This window comes from Salmo salar, chromosome 21 (genome assembly GCF_965601325.2).
Source record: "Salmo salar chromosome 21, fSalSal1, whole genome shotgun sequence".
In the NCBI taxonomy this organism is placed as follows: Eukaryota; Metazoa; Chordata; class Actinopteri; order Salmoniformes; family Salmonidae; genus Salmo; species Salmo salar.
In genome coordinates this window covers 17,051,682-17,067,297 of record NC_138311.1, presented here as the reverse complement: position 1 = coordinate 17,067,297, position 15,616 = coordinate 17,051,682, and the positions used below count along the sequence as shown (strand labels likewise).

Genomic DNA, 15,616 nt, shown 5'->3' with positions numbered 1-15,616 from the left:
TGCATTTAACTGTTAGCTCCATTGGTCTCTCTGTGTTGGTAGACCTCAGTGGTACATGCCACCCGGAACAGTTCCAGTGCCCAGACCACCGCTGTATAGGCCCCAGCTATGTGTGTGATGGTGACAGAGACTGTACGGATGGGGCTGACGAACAGGGCTGCAGTGAGTGTCTCTGTATTATTTCCGCACTGTACTGTATTTAGGAACTTGCGTAGTTGGACAGCACCAACAACAAGCGCCACACAATTTCAAGCCAATTGAATATACCGTAAGCTCAAGCGTACGTTAGCCTCTTATCCCATTGATCTTATTCCATGTGTATTAAACACTACACACAATGACTTTGCATGTTCTAAATGGCATCCTTTGTTGTTGTTTTTGTTTCAGTTTACAACTGCACTCTCTATGAGTTCAAGTGTTCTAATGGACATCAGTGTATCAACTCCTACTACCGCTGTGATGGGGTCTTTGACTGTAGCGATCACTCAGATGAGTCTGGCTGTCGTAAGTATTCAAGCTCTTTTTTTTAAAGTTACAAGAAAATGTAATGATCCGTTTATATATTCTCCTTTCTCGCCTTCCTCACTGCTATCAGATGATCGTGAGCCTTTACCAGGTAGGAACAGCCTCAATCATTAGTAAAACCTTTTTTTTTTGTCTGTAGTCACGTGTGTTCTAGAATGTCCAAATAGTGGGTTTTGATACAGAGTACAAATGCAATGGCTGTTGTAAGTATACCAACTCAATGTTTTGAGTCACAAGAAGAAAATACAAGGATCAGTTTCTACATACAGAGTTGATCAACCAACGGGTCTTAGAGCACAGCAGTTTGAGCATTACTCTCAGTGAAGTGACATCATCTCCGAGGTTCTGTTGAGGCTTCCCCCTGAGCTTCAGCCACGCTTCACTACACTGTCTGACCTTGCCTTCTCCTGCTGTGCCCAGCCACCAGACCCCCAGGGATGTGCCACCATGAGAGTGAGTTCCAGTGCCAGTCGGACGGCAGCTGTATCCCCTCCACCTGGGAGTGTGACGGTCACCCGGACTGTGAGGACGGCTCGGACGAGCACCACGTCTGTCCCCTCCGCACCTGCCCCACCACCCTGTTCCGCTGTGACAACGGCAACTGTGTGTACCAACGGTGGCTCTGCGACGGCGACAACGACTGTAGGGACATGAGTGACGAGAGAGACTGCCCCACACCACCTTTCCGCTGCCCCAGCTGGCAGTGGCAGTGCCCGGGCCACAGCATGTGTGTCAACATCAGCAGGGTGTGTGACAACAATCCTGACTGCCCCAATGGTGCAGACGAGTCCCCGCTCTGCAGTAAGTCACCATCTCTCTCTGCCTTTTAGGCCAGCATGCTAATAGTGTCATGTTACGAAAATGAAGTGCACTCTCTGTACATTTTCCTTTGTAATTTTCTTGTTTCACTGGTCACTTGAAATCTTGACATATTTTGCACCGCATTTCTGGTCACAACCAATTGAGTGCGTTAATGTTTGTGAGGAATTTTTGTGGAATCTTGTGTTCAAATCATGCATGTGTTGATTTGGTCTGTATTAACTTAAAAGTGATCTATGATTTTCCTTTCTTGCCTTCCTCACTGCTTTCAGACGAGCCCTTACCAGGTAGGAACAACCTCAATCATTGGTAAAACCTCACGCGTGTAGCTTTGATCCATCCCAAAACCTGCCATCCACACTAACCAACTCAATACGGGTAGAATAGTGCAAAACACAATTGAAGGATAAAGGGAAATTCTTGTCTGTAGTTACAAATGTAGAAAATGTGTTTCAGAATGTACAAATGGTGTGTTTTGATGAAATTCACAAAATATTTTCTAGGGTAGAACGCGCTATTTGTAGCACTGTGATTGAGCAGCTAGCTACAGTAGTGCCTTCATTCAGTTTGTTAATGTATCCACATTACCTGTTACGTGTCACCAAGGTGTTTCATTTTCTTACCATCTCTTATTGACTCTCCTCTTTTTACCGTCCTAGACCAGGAGAGCTGCACTGACAACAACGCAGGTTGCACCCACGGCTGCATCCAGGGGCCGTTTGGGGCCCAGTGCACGTGTCCCATGGGCTACCACCTGAGTAACGACTCGAAGACGTGTGATGACATAGACGAGTGTAGCCCCCCTGGCCTGTGTAGCCAGCATTGCTTCAACGAGAGAGGCTCCTTTCGCTGTCACTGCTCCGACGGATACACTCTGGAGGCTGACCAACGCACATGCAAGGTCTCAGGTGAGGAGGAGGATGTGTGTGTGCGGGGGGGTTGAATTGACATCTGCCGCATTACCATTTTGTGCTCTTAGAAACGATTTACGTACATTTTCATACCAATCCATCATATAGATTTGACCAATCCATTTAGTCCACAACATACTCAGTTATGTTTCCTCTAAACATAATTGGCCTAATTTCAAAATAAGACACATCCTCCCACTGTGGATTAAATCCAGTCTCCTAGATGACAGGCAGAGATGGATATGCAGTGCATCTGATTGGCCCACACAGACATGATAAACTGTCCAGTGGCTAGACAGGACAGGACATGAATGGTCTGAAGGGAGCCGGTGTTGGCACCAGACCACCGGGCGGATGCACTCTCTCTCTTCTTCATTCTCTCCCCACTCTACTCTGATTTCCCCAGATAAGACAAATAACATATATGTCACTCACTGACTCTCTCTCCGGGTAATTAGGACATAATCAACAACAAAGGGCTTGTTTATGAGCAGTGTGCCTGACATGAGCCCATCTACCTCAAAGATAACCAGCTGAAAAGCCCTGTAATTCAATCTGCCATTATTCCCAACAAGGCTGCATTGATTCCCTGCTGTAGATACCTGAGGAGCTCAACTTATCTTGTTTTGTAGTTTAAGGAAGAATTTTCTACAGCTGATGAGAAGTCTTGTTTGAATTGTAATGCACAGGTGAAAAGAGAGTAGTTTTTGTTTACAGGTTCACGTGAGGCTTTCCTTTTAGTCGCCAGCCGAAATCAGATTGTATCCGATGACATAACCACTCAGCCCAATGTGGTCCGCTCGCTGGTCCGGGATGGACGAAACATTGTGGCGCTGGACTTTGACTCAGTGACTGACCGGGTGTACTGGTCTGACACCAGCCAGGACAGAATATGGAGCGCTCACAAAAATGGCAGCGACAGGGCTGTGGTGAGTACCGAATGCCCTTCCATTTCCCACAAAAGAGATGCTACGTTTTCTACATTCTCTAGGGTAATGAATGAACTCCAATAAGTTAAACATATGTGTGTTGATTTGACAGGTTTTTGACAGTGGAGTGACAGTGACAGAGAGCCTGGCAGTGGACTGGGTCGGTAGGAACCTATACTGGACTGACTACGTTCTGGAGACCATTGAGGTGTCCAAACTGGACGGCACCCACAGGACTGTCTTGGTCAGTGAGAATGTGACCAATCCCAGAGCCATTGTGCTGGACCCTAGGGACAGGTGAGGCTCATCTTTAGAGAGTAGAGTACACAGTGGAAATTCAAAATGTAACGAATGAAAACAGCGTAATTGACTGTAACTATAACAGTTAATCTACTGTGCAGTGCTCACCTCATGTTCTGGACAGACTGGGGGAGGAACCCTCGCATTGAGAAGGCCAGTATGGACGGGAAGATGAGGACAACCATCATAAGCAACAAACTGTACTGGCCCAACGGCCTAACCATTGACTATCCCAACAATCTGCTCTACTTCGCGGATGCCTACCTGGATTTTATTGACTACTGTGATTACAATGGCAAAAACAGGAAACAAGTTCTGGCCAGCGATCTGGTGAGCAAATTACATTTTTTATTTACATTCTTTACATAGATATCAAATCATTGATACATAATGACCAAAAATATGACTGCAACATGTAAAGTGTTGGTCCCATGTTTCATGAGCTGAAATAAAAAATCCCCGAAATTTTACATGCGCACAAAAAGTGTATTTCTCTCAAATGTTTGTTTACAACCCTGTTATTTCTTTCAAATTTGTTTACAACCCTGTTAGTGAGCATTTCTCCTTTGCCGAGATAATCCATCCACCTGACAGGTGTGGCATATCAAGAAGCTGATTAAACAGCATGATCATTACACAGGTGCTGGGGACAATAAAAGGCCACTCTAAAATGTACAATTCTGTCACACAACACAGTGCCACAGATGTCTCAAGTTTTGATGGAGCGTGCAATTGGCATGCTGACTGCAGGAAAGTCCACCACAGCGGTTGCCAGAGAATGTAATGTTAATTTCTCTACCAAAAGCTGCCTACAACATCGTTTTAGAGAATTTGGCAGTACGTCTAACCGGCCTCACAACCGCAGACCACGTGTAACCACACCAGCCTAGGACCTCCACATCCGGCTTCTTCACCTGCGGGATCATCTAAGACCAGCCACCCAGACAGCTGACGAAACTGTGGGTTTGCACAACTGAAGAATTTCTGTACAAACTACCAGAAACCGTCTCAGGGAAGTTCATCTACGTGCTCGTTGTCCTCACCAGGGTCTTGACCTGACTGCAGTTCGGCGGCGTAACACGACTTCAGTGGGCAAATGCTCACCTTCGATGCCCCCTCTTCACGGATGAATCCCGGTTTCAACTGTACCGGGCAGATGGCAGACAGTGTTTGTAGGTACTTTAGGTACTTTTAAGGTGAGGACCTTAATGGGTTATGAAAAAAGAATTCACTACAAAACAGTTCTGACATCTGGGATGTGAAAACTGACTCTCAATATCTCAGAACTATGCTTAGTGCTGATAGAACCATATGGTCCCAAGGTCACGAAATCTTTGTCTATTTATTGAGGCTACCAGACAGCCCTATTCATTATTTTGTCTACAACACATTTTGATTATCTAATAATTAACAAATGCAAGGTTCATAACTCAATTATACATTTCAAGCAATTTTGACATACCAAACGACCAATAGGCCTATGCTAGTAATTGTTGCTTGATGCCCCATTGCAGGTGACCATGAAAAGTAAACAGTTAATATTCTTGATCACCAAAAATGTTTTGTCACGTCTGCTCCCGCTCCCGCTCCCCCTCTCTGGTGCTCGAGGTCGCCAGGCTGCTTATCATTACGCACACCTGTAACCATTGTTACGCGCATCAGCGCTTCATCGGACTCACCTGGCATTCATCACGTTATTAATTACCTCCCCTATATCGGTCACTTCCTCAGTTTCTTTCCCTAGTCAGCATTAATGTCATTATGTGTCCCTTGTCCAGACGGTGTTCGTGTTTTGGTTCCTTTCTGTTTTTTCATTAAATATTCACTCCCTGTACTTGCTTCTCGTCTCCCAGCGTCTGTCCTTACAGAATGCCGACTCCACAATTTGAAGCATCAGGGAGTTTTAGTTTTTTAGTTTTTGTTTGTGACGTCGGGTCCGTGTGCCGCTGCCGAAGCAACCGGGGATGCCTCAGCTGGCTCGTCAGGCTCCCATGCCTCAGCTGGCTCGTCAGGCTCCCATGCCTCAGCTGGCTCGTCAGGCTCCCATGCCTCAGCTGGCCTGTCAGGCTCCCATGCCTCAGCTGGCTCGTCCAGCTCCCATGCCTCAGCTGGCTCGTCCAGCTCCCATGCTTCAGCTGGCTCGAGAGGATCACAAGCCTCGGTTGGCTCGGCAGGCTCCCACGACATGCCTCAGCCGGCTCGTCCAGCTCCCATGCCTTAGACTCGCCCAGGTGGTACGCCGGGTGGCGCCGCTAGGGGGGGGGGGGGTGTTTGGTTTGAAATATACTTAAGTATCAAAAGTAAATGTAATTGTTAAAATATACTTAAGTATCAAGAGTGGCGCAGAGGTCTAAGGCACTGCATCTCAGTACTTGAGGCATCACTACAGACACCCTTGGTCAATTCCAGGCTGTATCACAACCGGCCGTGATTGGGAGTCCCATAGGGCGGCGCACAATTGGTCTAGCGTTGTCCGGGTTTGGCTGGTGTAGGCCGTCATTGTAAATAAGAATTTGTTCTTAACTGACTTGCCTAGTTAACTAAAGGTAGAATAAAAAAATTAAAAACATCAATGTAAGATCAGATACAGTAGGGATGACCAGGGATTTCTTCTTGATACGTGCGTGGATTGGACAAGATTCCTGTCCTGCTTCAAAATGTAACGAATACTTTTGGGTGTCAGGGCAAATGTATGGAGTATAAAGTACATTCTTTTCTTCAGGAATGTAGTGCAGTAAAAGTGAAAGAAATAGTATAGTAAAGTACAGATACCCCCAAAAAACTACTTAAGTAGTACTTTAAAGTATTTTTACTTAAGTACTTTACACCACAGATTTTTTAAAATGTATTTTTCTCATTCAGTTTCACACTCTCGACCCCGCAAAACGTTCTCACTACGCTACTGTAGCTCACCCGACCTGTGTTGATTGACAGTTTGCTGATCCAATCAGAGGGCCGAGTGTGCGTTTCACTAGCCAATATATATTTTTTGGGGGTAAGTGCGATACTGTCTCTGGCTGCGTGGAGAGTAGCCTAATCCACGGAGACTCTCTGCCACAAAATGAGTGACAAAACGTAACAAAACCTGGGCAGATGTCATCGGTCTCAAATATAAGTCGAGTCCCAAGTCTTGAGACTCCAAGTCGAAGTCAAGTCTGAAGTTGTTTTATTTTCTATCAAGTTGAGTCTCAAGTCATCAAATTTGTGACTCAAGTCTGACTCGAGTCCAAGTCATGTGACTCGAGTCCACACCTCTGCAAAGAACCCTAGAACAACATCCAGGGATCTCTAGGCCTCTCTCGCCTCGGCTAAGGTCAATGTTCATGATTCCACCATCAGAAAGACACTGGGCAAAAATGGGATTCATGGTGGAGTAGCAAGGCGGAAACCATTGCTCACTAAGACGAACATGAATGCTCGTCTAAAGTTTGCCAAAAAGCACCTGGATGATCCTCAAGAGTTCTGAAACAATGTTCTATGGACCGATGAGTCAAAAGTAGAACTCTTTGGCTGACATGGGCCCCGTTATACCTGGCGAAAATCAAACACTGTATTCCACAGTAAGAACCTCATACCAGCGGTCAAGCATGGTGGTGGTAGTGTCATGGTTTGGGGATGCTTTGCTGCATCAGGACCTGGATGCCATGCCATCATTGAAGGAACCATGCATTCTGTTCTGTATCAGAGAATTCTACAGGAGAATGTCAGGCCATCCGTCTGTGAGCTGAAGCTGAAGCGCAGCTGGGTCATGCAGCAAGACAATGATCCAAAACACACAAGCAAGTCTACATCAGAATCGTTGAAGAATAAGAAATTGAACGTTTTGTAATGGCCTAATAAAAGTCTAGACCTAAACCCCATTCAGATGTTGTGGCAGGACTTGAAATGAGCAGTTCATGCTCGAAAACCCACAATTGTCACTGAGTTGAAGCTGTTCTGCATGGAGGAGTGGGCCAAAATTCCACCCCGGTGCAATGAGAAACTAATTGATAACTACAAGAAGTGTTCGATTGCAGTTATTGCAGCTAAAGATAGTGTAACCAGTTATTGAGTTTAAGGGTGCAATTACTTTTTCACACGGGGGCATTGGTTTTGCATTACTTTCTTTAATAAATAAATGAAATATGTATACATTTTTTATGTTATTTGTTCAGGGTCAGGGTCCCTTTTATATAACATTAGGTTTTGGTTGAAGAGCTGATAACATTCAGTGTAAAAAAATATGCAGAAAAAAAAGACGGGGCAAATACTTTTTCATGGCAGTGAATGAACAGTAACTCAGTAAAATCTTTGAAATTGTTGCATGTTGCGTTTATATTTTTGTTCAGTGTAGATGCTATTGATACTGTTTTTAAGCTAGGAGAACATTACATACATAATATAATTTTTATTCAAATTTGCTTATTTCCCCTTTGTGTGGAATAATATCAATAAAATGCACTTCTTGTCTTTTGCTGCTCTCAATAAAAAGGTACTGCAACATCCCCACGCAATTACCATTTTTGAGGATTTTGTGTATTGGACCGACAGATACATCAACCGCGTTATCCGAGCCCATAAGTGGCACGGGGAGAACCAGACAGTGATGCTCTACAACCTCCCTCAGCCCATGGGCCTGGTGGCGGTACACCCGTCCAGGCAGCCCGCAGGTAGGACAAGGACATACATATTTGGCATGGTGATAGGCCGACTGAAAATATATATTTGGCATGGTGATATCATAAGCTGGTATTGCCACAGTACAGTTTTGTCATTGTATTTGAAATTACATTTCAGAATGAAACCAGAGGTGACTGAACACTGTTGACCTTTTTTTTCTTGTGTGTGTTATGGGACCCGTGTGCAGGTGAAAACCACTGCTTTAGCAGCCCCTGTTCTCATATCTGTCTGCTGTCGGCCGTGGGGCCCAGCTTCTACTCCTGTGCCTGCCCATCAGGCTGTACCCTGGCTGCAGACCAAATCACCTGTGCCAGAGGTAGGCTCCATGCCAACCTGAGGGAAACGCTCATCACTCACAGTTTGATTAAAAAGGAAGTGAGGTCAGATGGAACAGATAGATTGTAACAGTCATAACTCATAAAGCTTTTATTAATGGAGTAGGAATTGCTGTAAATCCTTCTCAAACCTACATACAGAGCTGCTCTTTGATAATATATTTTAAGGGGGACTATCCAGCTCCTAGAGCGCCAGACTCATATTTTAGAGGCTAGGGACTTGTCAACAGTATCCCATTTAAATTCTGTTGTAAAATCCCTTTCCAGAAGTAAATATTTAGGATCATAAAAGTGTGGCTAAGGTTTCAATAAGACAAGGGACCTTTAATGTGAAGTCCAGAGAGTCCTCTTTAGGTCAACAGCTTAACCCATATCAGGTTGCAGGGCTTCAGCTTTTTCTAGCCATGCAGAACACATTCTCCCCTGAGAGGTGAATTACCCAAGAATGAAAATGCCCCCGAGCTATCCATTGATTCTAATCTCTGATGACAAAGCAAATCAGGGCTGTGGAACAAACTTTCACCAGCCCATCTGAACCCCCTCCTCTTTCAACCTTCTTTCAACATTAAGAGGTCTTAGGAAGAAAGTATGGTGATACCAAATTGTAGTATTTGTTTCTGTTTTAAAAAAGAAAATCAGCGCCCCGTAGGCTATAGACATGTCCGTTTGTAGCCGTCATATCTTGTTTGGTGATGAATAGTTTGGTTTTCCTGCAGTTGAGGATCCTTTCTTGGTGGTGGTGAGAGATAGTGTCATATACGGCATTCCCTTGAACCCGGACGTCAAGAGCAACGATGCCATGGTACCTGTTGCTGGACTTCAGAATGGATACGATGTGGACTTTGACATCACTGAGCAGACCATCTATTGGGTGGAGCACCCGGTAAGTGTTCGCACTGTCCACACGAACAGAGACGTGAAGTGAGACTACTCTACTGTCCCTAGGCTCTGACCAACCCTGTCCCTTCTCCTCTGTAGGGTGAGATCCACAGAGTGAAGTCGGACGGTACCAACAGGACAGAGTTTGCCCCGGCAGCCATCCTGGGTTCCCCTGTGGGCCTGGCCCTGGACTGGATAACAGAGAACCTGTACTACACCAACCCAGCCACCCAGTCTATTGAGGTGAGCTGAAACATCCATACTCTCTATGCTCCTGTAGAAAACAACGCAGTTATTTTGGAAAATGAATGGTACTGACGGTGATCATCGTATTTAGAAAAATAAAGTCGTTATCTTAGTTGGTTTCCCTCTGTCAGGGGTATATCTGATACAGTATGTGCGTGCATTTGTGTGCTTTGTCAGGTTTTGAGGCTGAGAGGGGAGATGCAGTACAGAAAGACTCTAATCACCAATAATGGCTCCCCGACTGGCGCAGGCACTCCGGTTGGCATCGCTGTGGACCCAGCACGCGGGTAAGCCCATTTTTAACACTGCTCTGGCACGGCTGCTCATCTCCACAGTCACTGAGCCCTATCTGCCTGCCTGCCATTTGCTCCACCCCCAGAGAGAGACTTACCACTGTTACTGTATACCACACAACACACTCCAACAAGCCACCACCAGGGAATATGTACACCTATTACCTATTCATTGTTAGCATATCGAATGTATAATGACATAATAAAAAAAGGGGGAAAATATGCAAATCCAGCTTATCAGCTGCAGGACAGAAGAACGTATCAAAGAAAAAGGAATGTCCGCAAATCTGGTAATCAGAAGCACAAAACAGTTGGATCAAAACGTTGTCCTTTTTGTGCGTCTCCTTAAATCACCATGGGAGTTTACCAGAGTTGCGAACATTCCTTTTTTCTTTAATGACATAATTGAGATATACATTTCTCGCTTAATCTCACACATTGATTGAATCTGTTGTAGATGTTCTCATAGGAGGTGATTGAGCTGCTGAGGGGCTGTATTCATAGCTGTGTCTCTCTGTAAGGAAACTGTACTGGACAGACCAGGGCACAGAGAGTGGCATCCCTGCCAAGGTAGCAGCTGCAGACTTGGACGGCTCCAACCCTGTCACCCTGTTCACCAACAACCTGGATCAGGTGGAGTTCATCACTGTGGACATCAGCGAGAACAAGCTGTACTGGGCTGTCACAGGCGCTGGAATGGTGGGTCGTCATCACTACCTTAACCACTGCCTGTGACTCAAATGCCACCCTATTCCCTATATAGTACACTACTTTTGACAAGGGCCCATAGGGCTCTGGTCAATTAAAGTGCACTATATAGGGAATAGGGTGCCCTATATAGTGTCTGACTCTAACAATATACCACTTATGTAGTCCACCTCAATGCCTATTACACATATATTTGACATGTTATTAATGGCAGTCTTGATATTATTAAAACCCCACAGATTGAGCGTGGCGACCCAGACGGGACCAATCGCATCACTATAGTGACAGGCTTGTCCCATCCCTGGGGTGTTGCTGTTCATGAGAGCTTCCTGTACTTCACTGACCGGGACTTTGAGGTGATAGAGCGCGTGGACAAGGCCACCGGGGCTAACAAGGTGGTGCTGCGGGACAACGTGTCTGGACTGAGAGTACTGAAGGTGCACTACAGGGAGAGTGAGTATCTGAGGGACCTGATGGTACACAGCCAAGCAAATATGAACCCCGCTCCATTGATCCGGATTGAGACCTAAGCGTTGGTTAAATAAGAACCATTAACTTGTTGGAAGCGTCAAGACTACCAGTTTATTGGATTTTTTTATTTTTATTGTGTTGAGTGTTTAATCAGTATGCAAACATACATATTTTGTCTGTTCTGTTTTTTTGTGGTAAAGAAATAGCATTGCTGAATTATGGTTTTGCTTCGGTGTTTTTGATAGCTGTTGGGTAATTACTAGGGAGATGGAGTGGGTTATTAGTTGACCAATTCCTCTTCCCTTATTAGGAACACTGGGCATTGTGTACGGAACAAGCAGTGTTCCTTTATCCCCTAAAACAGAGCAGATATTGTAAGTGACATGGTTTCTAGGAATAAAACAAGCCTTGAGCCTGATTTGGCAACAATGTATCAAAAGTGGTGTTGGCGTCAGATTCTTCCAATGATGACTAAGAAATGAGGCGCAGGTTACTTTCAGTTCCAGTAATGTCATTTGTAATAGTTTAGTTTCATTTTGAGAAGTCCCTGGCGTTGCGCTTGTCGCCCAAGACCTAGAAGTTGTTTCGAAATTCTTAATAAATGTCTAGTTCTATTTGGCCAGACTCCCGTTGTATATGAACGATGTCCTAATCAACCATGTGGTCTTTGCCTCTGCAGCCTCGGCTGGTACATCCAACGGCTGCAGCAACAACATGGGGCTGTGTGAGCACCTGTGTCTACCGCGGCCCGGAGGCCTGTATACCTGTGCCTGTGCTACGGGCTTCAAGCTGAGCGCGGACAACAGAACCTGTGCTTCATACCAGTCCTACGTGGTCATCTCCATGCTGTCTGCCCTCAAAGGCTTCAGTCTGGAGGGGGCTGACCACTCTGAAGCCATGGTGCCAGTGGCTGGGAGAGGTAGGTGTTGTTCAGATATAAAACTCCTGCTGCAGGACATTCTAACTCTTTAAGTCATGCATATGGAGGTTTTATGGATGCTTTATGAATGCTACATGATACCAAGGAAACAATACTTTGTTTGGTTTCAGACAATATACTCTGATGTGACAGTGTGACGTTGAAGCAACCACTGGAGTGTTTGTGTCTTACATCTCTGGTTGTGTCGTGCAGGCCGCAATGCTTTGCATGTGGACGTCCACATGGCCTCCGGGTTCCTCTACTGGTGTGACTTCAGCAGCACCGTGACATCTCAGAATGGAATCCGCCGGATCAAGTCTGACGGAGCAGGGTTCGACAGTGTGGTCACATCTGGAATCGGACGCAACGGGATACGAGGTATCGCTGTGGACTGGGCTGCAGGTAGGCATGTTCAGAGAGCTCAAATGAAAAGTGTTTAAATTATGCCAGTTGTAGGGCCCTATAAAATCAGTTTGATTTTTTTGCCTGATTCTGTTTTGTTTTTTCCCAAATTCCCTTTTTTCCGTTTTGTTTTTCCAGGTTTCCGTTTTTCCCATTTTTTGGGGGGGGGGGGGGGGGGGGGGGATTTATTCAAAATCACACTTTGTTAATAGAAAAACATCCTAAATTTGGTGATTTAAGTCCACAACAATCCTTAAACCACATCAGGAGACTACCTTTGAATTCTGGGAAATATCTAAGACATTTAGAATTTGGGGTGTAGTTACCCTTTAATTAAACTGTGCACCAGCCAGAGACCATTGTTTGGTTAGCTGTGTTTCTGTAGCGCTTGTGTGATTGCAGAGTTTGCAAAACAAATGGCCACTGGATTGATACAAATAATCATGATATCATTCTGCCAGGTAGGCACAACCCATTGGAACCCCTGCCCAGTTGACTACTTTCACTACTTTAAAATGGCGGAAGCATTGTAGAAGCCCACAATGGCACTGCCTATGCTAAAACGGCCTTTTGGCCGCTAGAGGCCTCTATCATTCTCTATGGGCCCTACAGCAGGTAGAGGAAGTAAAGGTCAGCCAGTAGTAGGTATCCATGGATACAGCGTAAGAGGCTTCAACACAGGGCCTGACTCCAGAGAGCAGGCTGGTTTATATAACAGTCAGTTGACTGGAAAGAAATGAGTATAATGGACAGGAGAATGCTACTTATCTTGGTACTGTGGCCAATAAGGATTTAAATGATGGTTATACTAAACAAATGCCGGTTTCCCGGAACCAGACTATATATAAGCCTATTTCTGCTTTTGCTATCCAGAAATAGGCATAATCTGGATGTGGGAAACCAGCTCCTGGTAACTATGCAAATTAGCAGGCTTACCCTGTCCTTATGCAACCATTCAATAAGAACTGCACAACCAGAGGCCTTTCCTACATCATTTAATCCCCATTACCCTTTCACTTACATATGTCAATTTGGCTGTCACTTTTCAGGGAACCTCTATTTCACGAATGCTTTCCTGACGGAGACCTATGTGGAGGTTCTGCGCTTGAACACCACTTTCCGACGTGTGCTGTTGAAGACTCAAGTGGACATGCCACGCCACATCGTGGTGGACCCTAAAAACAGATACCTGTTCTGGGCAGATTACGGACAGAACCCCAAGATTGAGCGAGCTCTGCTGGACGGGACCAACCGCACTGTGCTGGTGTCATCTGGGATTATAACCCCGCGAGGTCTGGCTCTGGACTACCAGACTGGATATGTCTACTGGGTGGATGACTCTCTGGATATGATAGCCCGGGTCAACCCTCAGGGAGGCGAGACAGAGGTAGTCCGGTATGGGAGTCGTTACCCGACTCCCTATGGCATCACTGTGTTTGAGACTAGCATCATCTGGGTGGACAGGAACCTGAAGAAGGTGTTCCAGGCCAGTAAGGAGCCTGGCAGTACAGAGCAGCCTGCAGTGATCAGAGACAACATCAACATGCTGAGAGACGTGACTATCTACGACCAGCGTATCCAGCCCAGCTCGGCCCAGCAGCTCAACAACAATCCCTGCCTGGAGACCAATGGAGGCTGTGCCCACTTCTGCTTCGCCCTCCCCGGGAACCAGACCAAGAAGTGTGGCTGTGCCTTTGGCAACCTGGGGACGGACAACGAGGGCTGTGTGGTGTCGCGGGATGATTACCTCATCTATACAACAGAGAGTGCGGTGCAGAGCCTGCATCTGGACACGGACGACCACGGACTGCCTTTCCCTGTGGTCAACGTGCCCGGCACCTCTGTGGCCCTGGACTTTGACCGCACAGACAATAGGATCTACTTCACCCAGAGCTCAGGGGCTGGGAGCAGCAAGATTAGCTTCATCAGTCTTTCCTCTCCTACCTCACCTCCAGTAGTGGTGGCTTCAGGTAAGACACTTAACAACTAGATTTGTTTTGTTATGTTACAAAATCATACTGTAGTTAATTATCTGGTTTCACCTTTTCTGGGCTATTTGCTTATTGCAGTACTTTTCTACATTATGTGTTGTGTTTTGTGTCCATGCAGATCTAGGAGCTCCTGATGGTATTGCCTATGACTGGATCAATAAACGGATTTACTACAGTGACTACATCAACCAGACTATCAACTCCATGGCAGTGGACGGGACACAGAGATCCATCATCGCTCATGTGCCTCGGCCTAGAGCCATAATGCTGGATCCCTGCAGGGGGTAAGACTGGCCAGAAATGCCAAGAATGCTAATACCGTTTCACTCCTTCTGTTATGATAACAAGAGCGCTCACTCAGTATCTTCAATAGATATTCAGCATGTGTTGAATGTGCACTGTGCAATCATTGATTAACAATGGGAAAACTCGTCTTCTTCCATGCCACACAGATATATGTACTGGACAGACTGGGGGACGAATGCGAAGATTGAACGTTCTACTTTGGGAGGGAACTTCAGGGCAGAGATTGTAAACAGTAGTCTGGTGTGGCCCAATGGACTGACCCTGGACTATGAAGAGCAGAGACTGTACTGGGCAGACGCCAGCCTGTAAGACCCTCTTATAAAGCTACACTCTTCTCACAAGTCATTCGTTGTCCTTTCGTGTTGATGCTAATGATATGTGCTGGTTTTGGTTATCAGACAGAAGATTGAGCGCTGCTCTCTCACCGGGGCCAATCGGGAGGTCATCGTCAGCACAGCCATTTACCCTTTCGCCATGACCATGTATGGCCAGTACATCTACTGGACTGACTGGAACACACGCAGTATCTACCGGGCTAACAAGCACGATGGGTCTGACCAGAGGGTGATGACGCAGAACCTTCCATCCAGGCCCATGGATGTCCATGTGCTGGCCAGCAACAAGCAGCAACAGTGCAACAGCCCATGTCAGCAGTTCAACGGAGGCTGCAGTCACATCTGTACCCCAGGTACTAGAAGTTAGGCCCTGTTATAATCCTCAAGTTTTCTGATCAAATAGAAGCATGCTGTAGTTCCTTAGCTAAATGTCAGAGTTGGACCAAACTGCCATTGAAAATGTGATCTTCTCTAGCATCCTATTGTTTTGATGTTGTAATGTTGTTTTGGGATAGTGTGAGTTGGGCTGTGGCACACCTGTCTGTCATACCCCCCCCCCCCATCCGTCTGATGCCTGTCCCCCTGTCC

General features: G+C 45.9%; 1 protein-coding gene across 4 annotated transcripts in view; it reads left to right on the top strand.

Moving 5' to 3' along the window:
* The window catches only part of lrp2a (low density lipoprotein receptor-related protein 2a), a 65,945-nt gene that overhangs the window by 22,688 nt on the left and 27,641 nt on the right, over positions 1–15,616 (top strand). For 2 of the 4 annotated variants that reach the window (XM_014164081.3, XM_014164077.3), the window contains exons 23-44: positions 43–162; positions 388–504; positions 596–616; positions 946–1,326; positions 1,617–1,631; positions 2,004–2,252; positions 2,973–3,184; positions 3,297–3,481; positions 3,586–3,814; positions 7,956–8,133; positions 8,331–8,459; positions 9,195–9,361; positions 9,457–9,600; positions 9,781–9,890; positions 10,418–10,595; positions 10,844–11,057; positions 11,755–11,994; positions 12,208–12,396; positions 13,446–14,366; positions 14,506–14,671; positions 14,840–14,998; positions 15,092–15,381. In XM_014164081.3, coding sequence (XP_014019556.1) covers positions 43–162; positions 388–504; positions 596–616; positions 946–1,326; positions 1,617–1,631; positions 2,004–2,252; positions 2,973–3,184; positions 3,297–3,481; positions 3,586–3,814; positions 7,956–8,133; positions 8,331–8,459; positions 9,195–9,361; positions 9,457–9,600; positions 9,781–9,890; positions 10,418–10,595; positions 10,844–11,057; positions 11,755–11,994; positions 12,208–12,396; positions 13,446–14,366; positions 14,506–14,671; positions 14,840–14,998; positions 15,092–15,381 — 4,614 coding nt within the window. The remainder of the gene's footprint in view (positions 1–42; positions 163–387; positions 505–595; positions 617–945; positions 1,327–1,616; positions 1,632–2,003; positions 2,253–2,972; positions 3,185–3,296; positions 3,482–3,585; positions 3,815–7,955; positions 8,134–8,330; positions 8,460–9,194; positions 9,362–9,456; positions 9,601–9,780; positions 9,891–10,417; positions 10,596–10,843; positions 11,058–11,754; positions 11,995–12,207; positions 12,397–13,445; positions 14,367–14,505; positions 14,672–14,839; positions 14,999–15,091; positions 15,382–15,616) is intronic. The other 2 variants (XM_014164082.3, XM_014164078.3) reach the window with 1 other exon arrangement.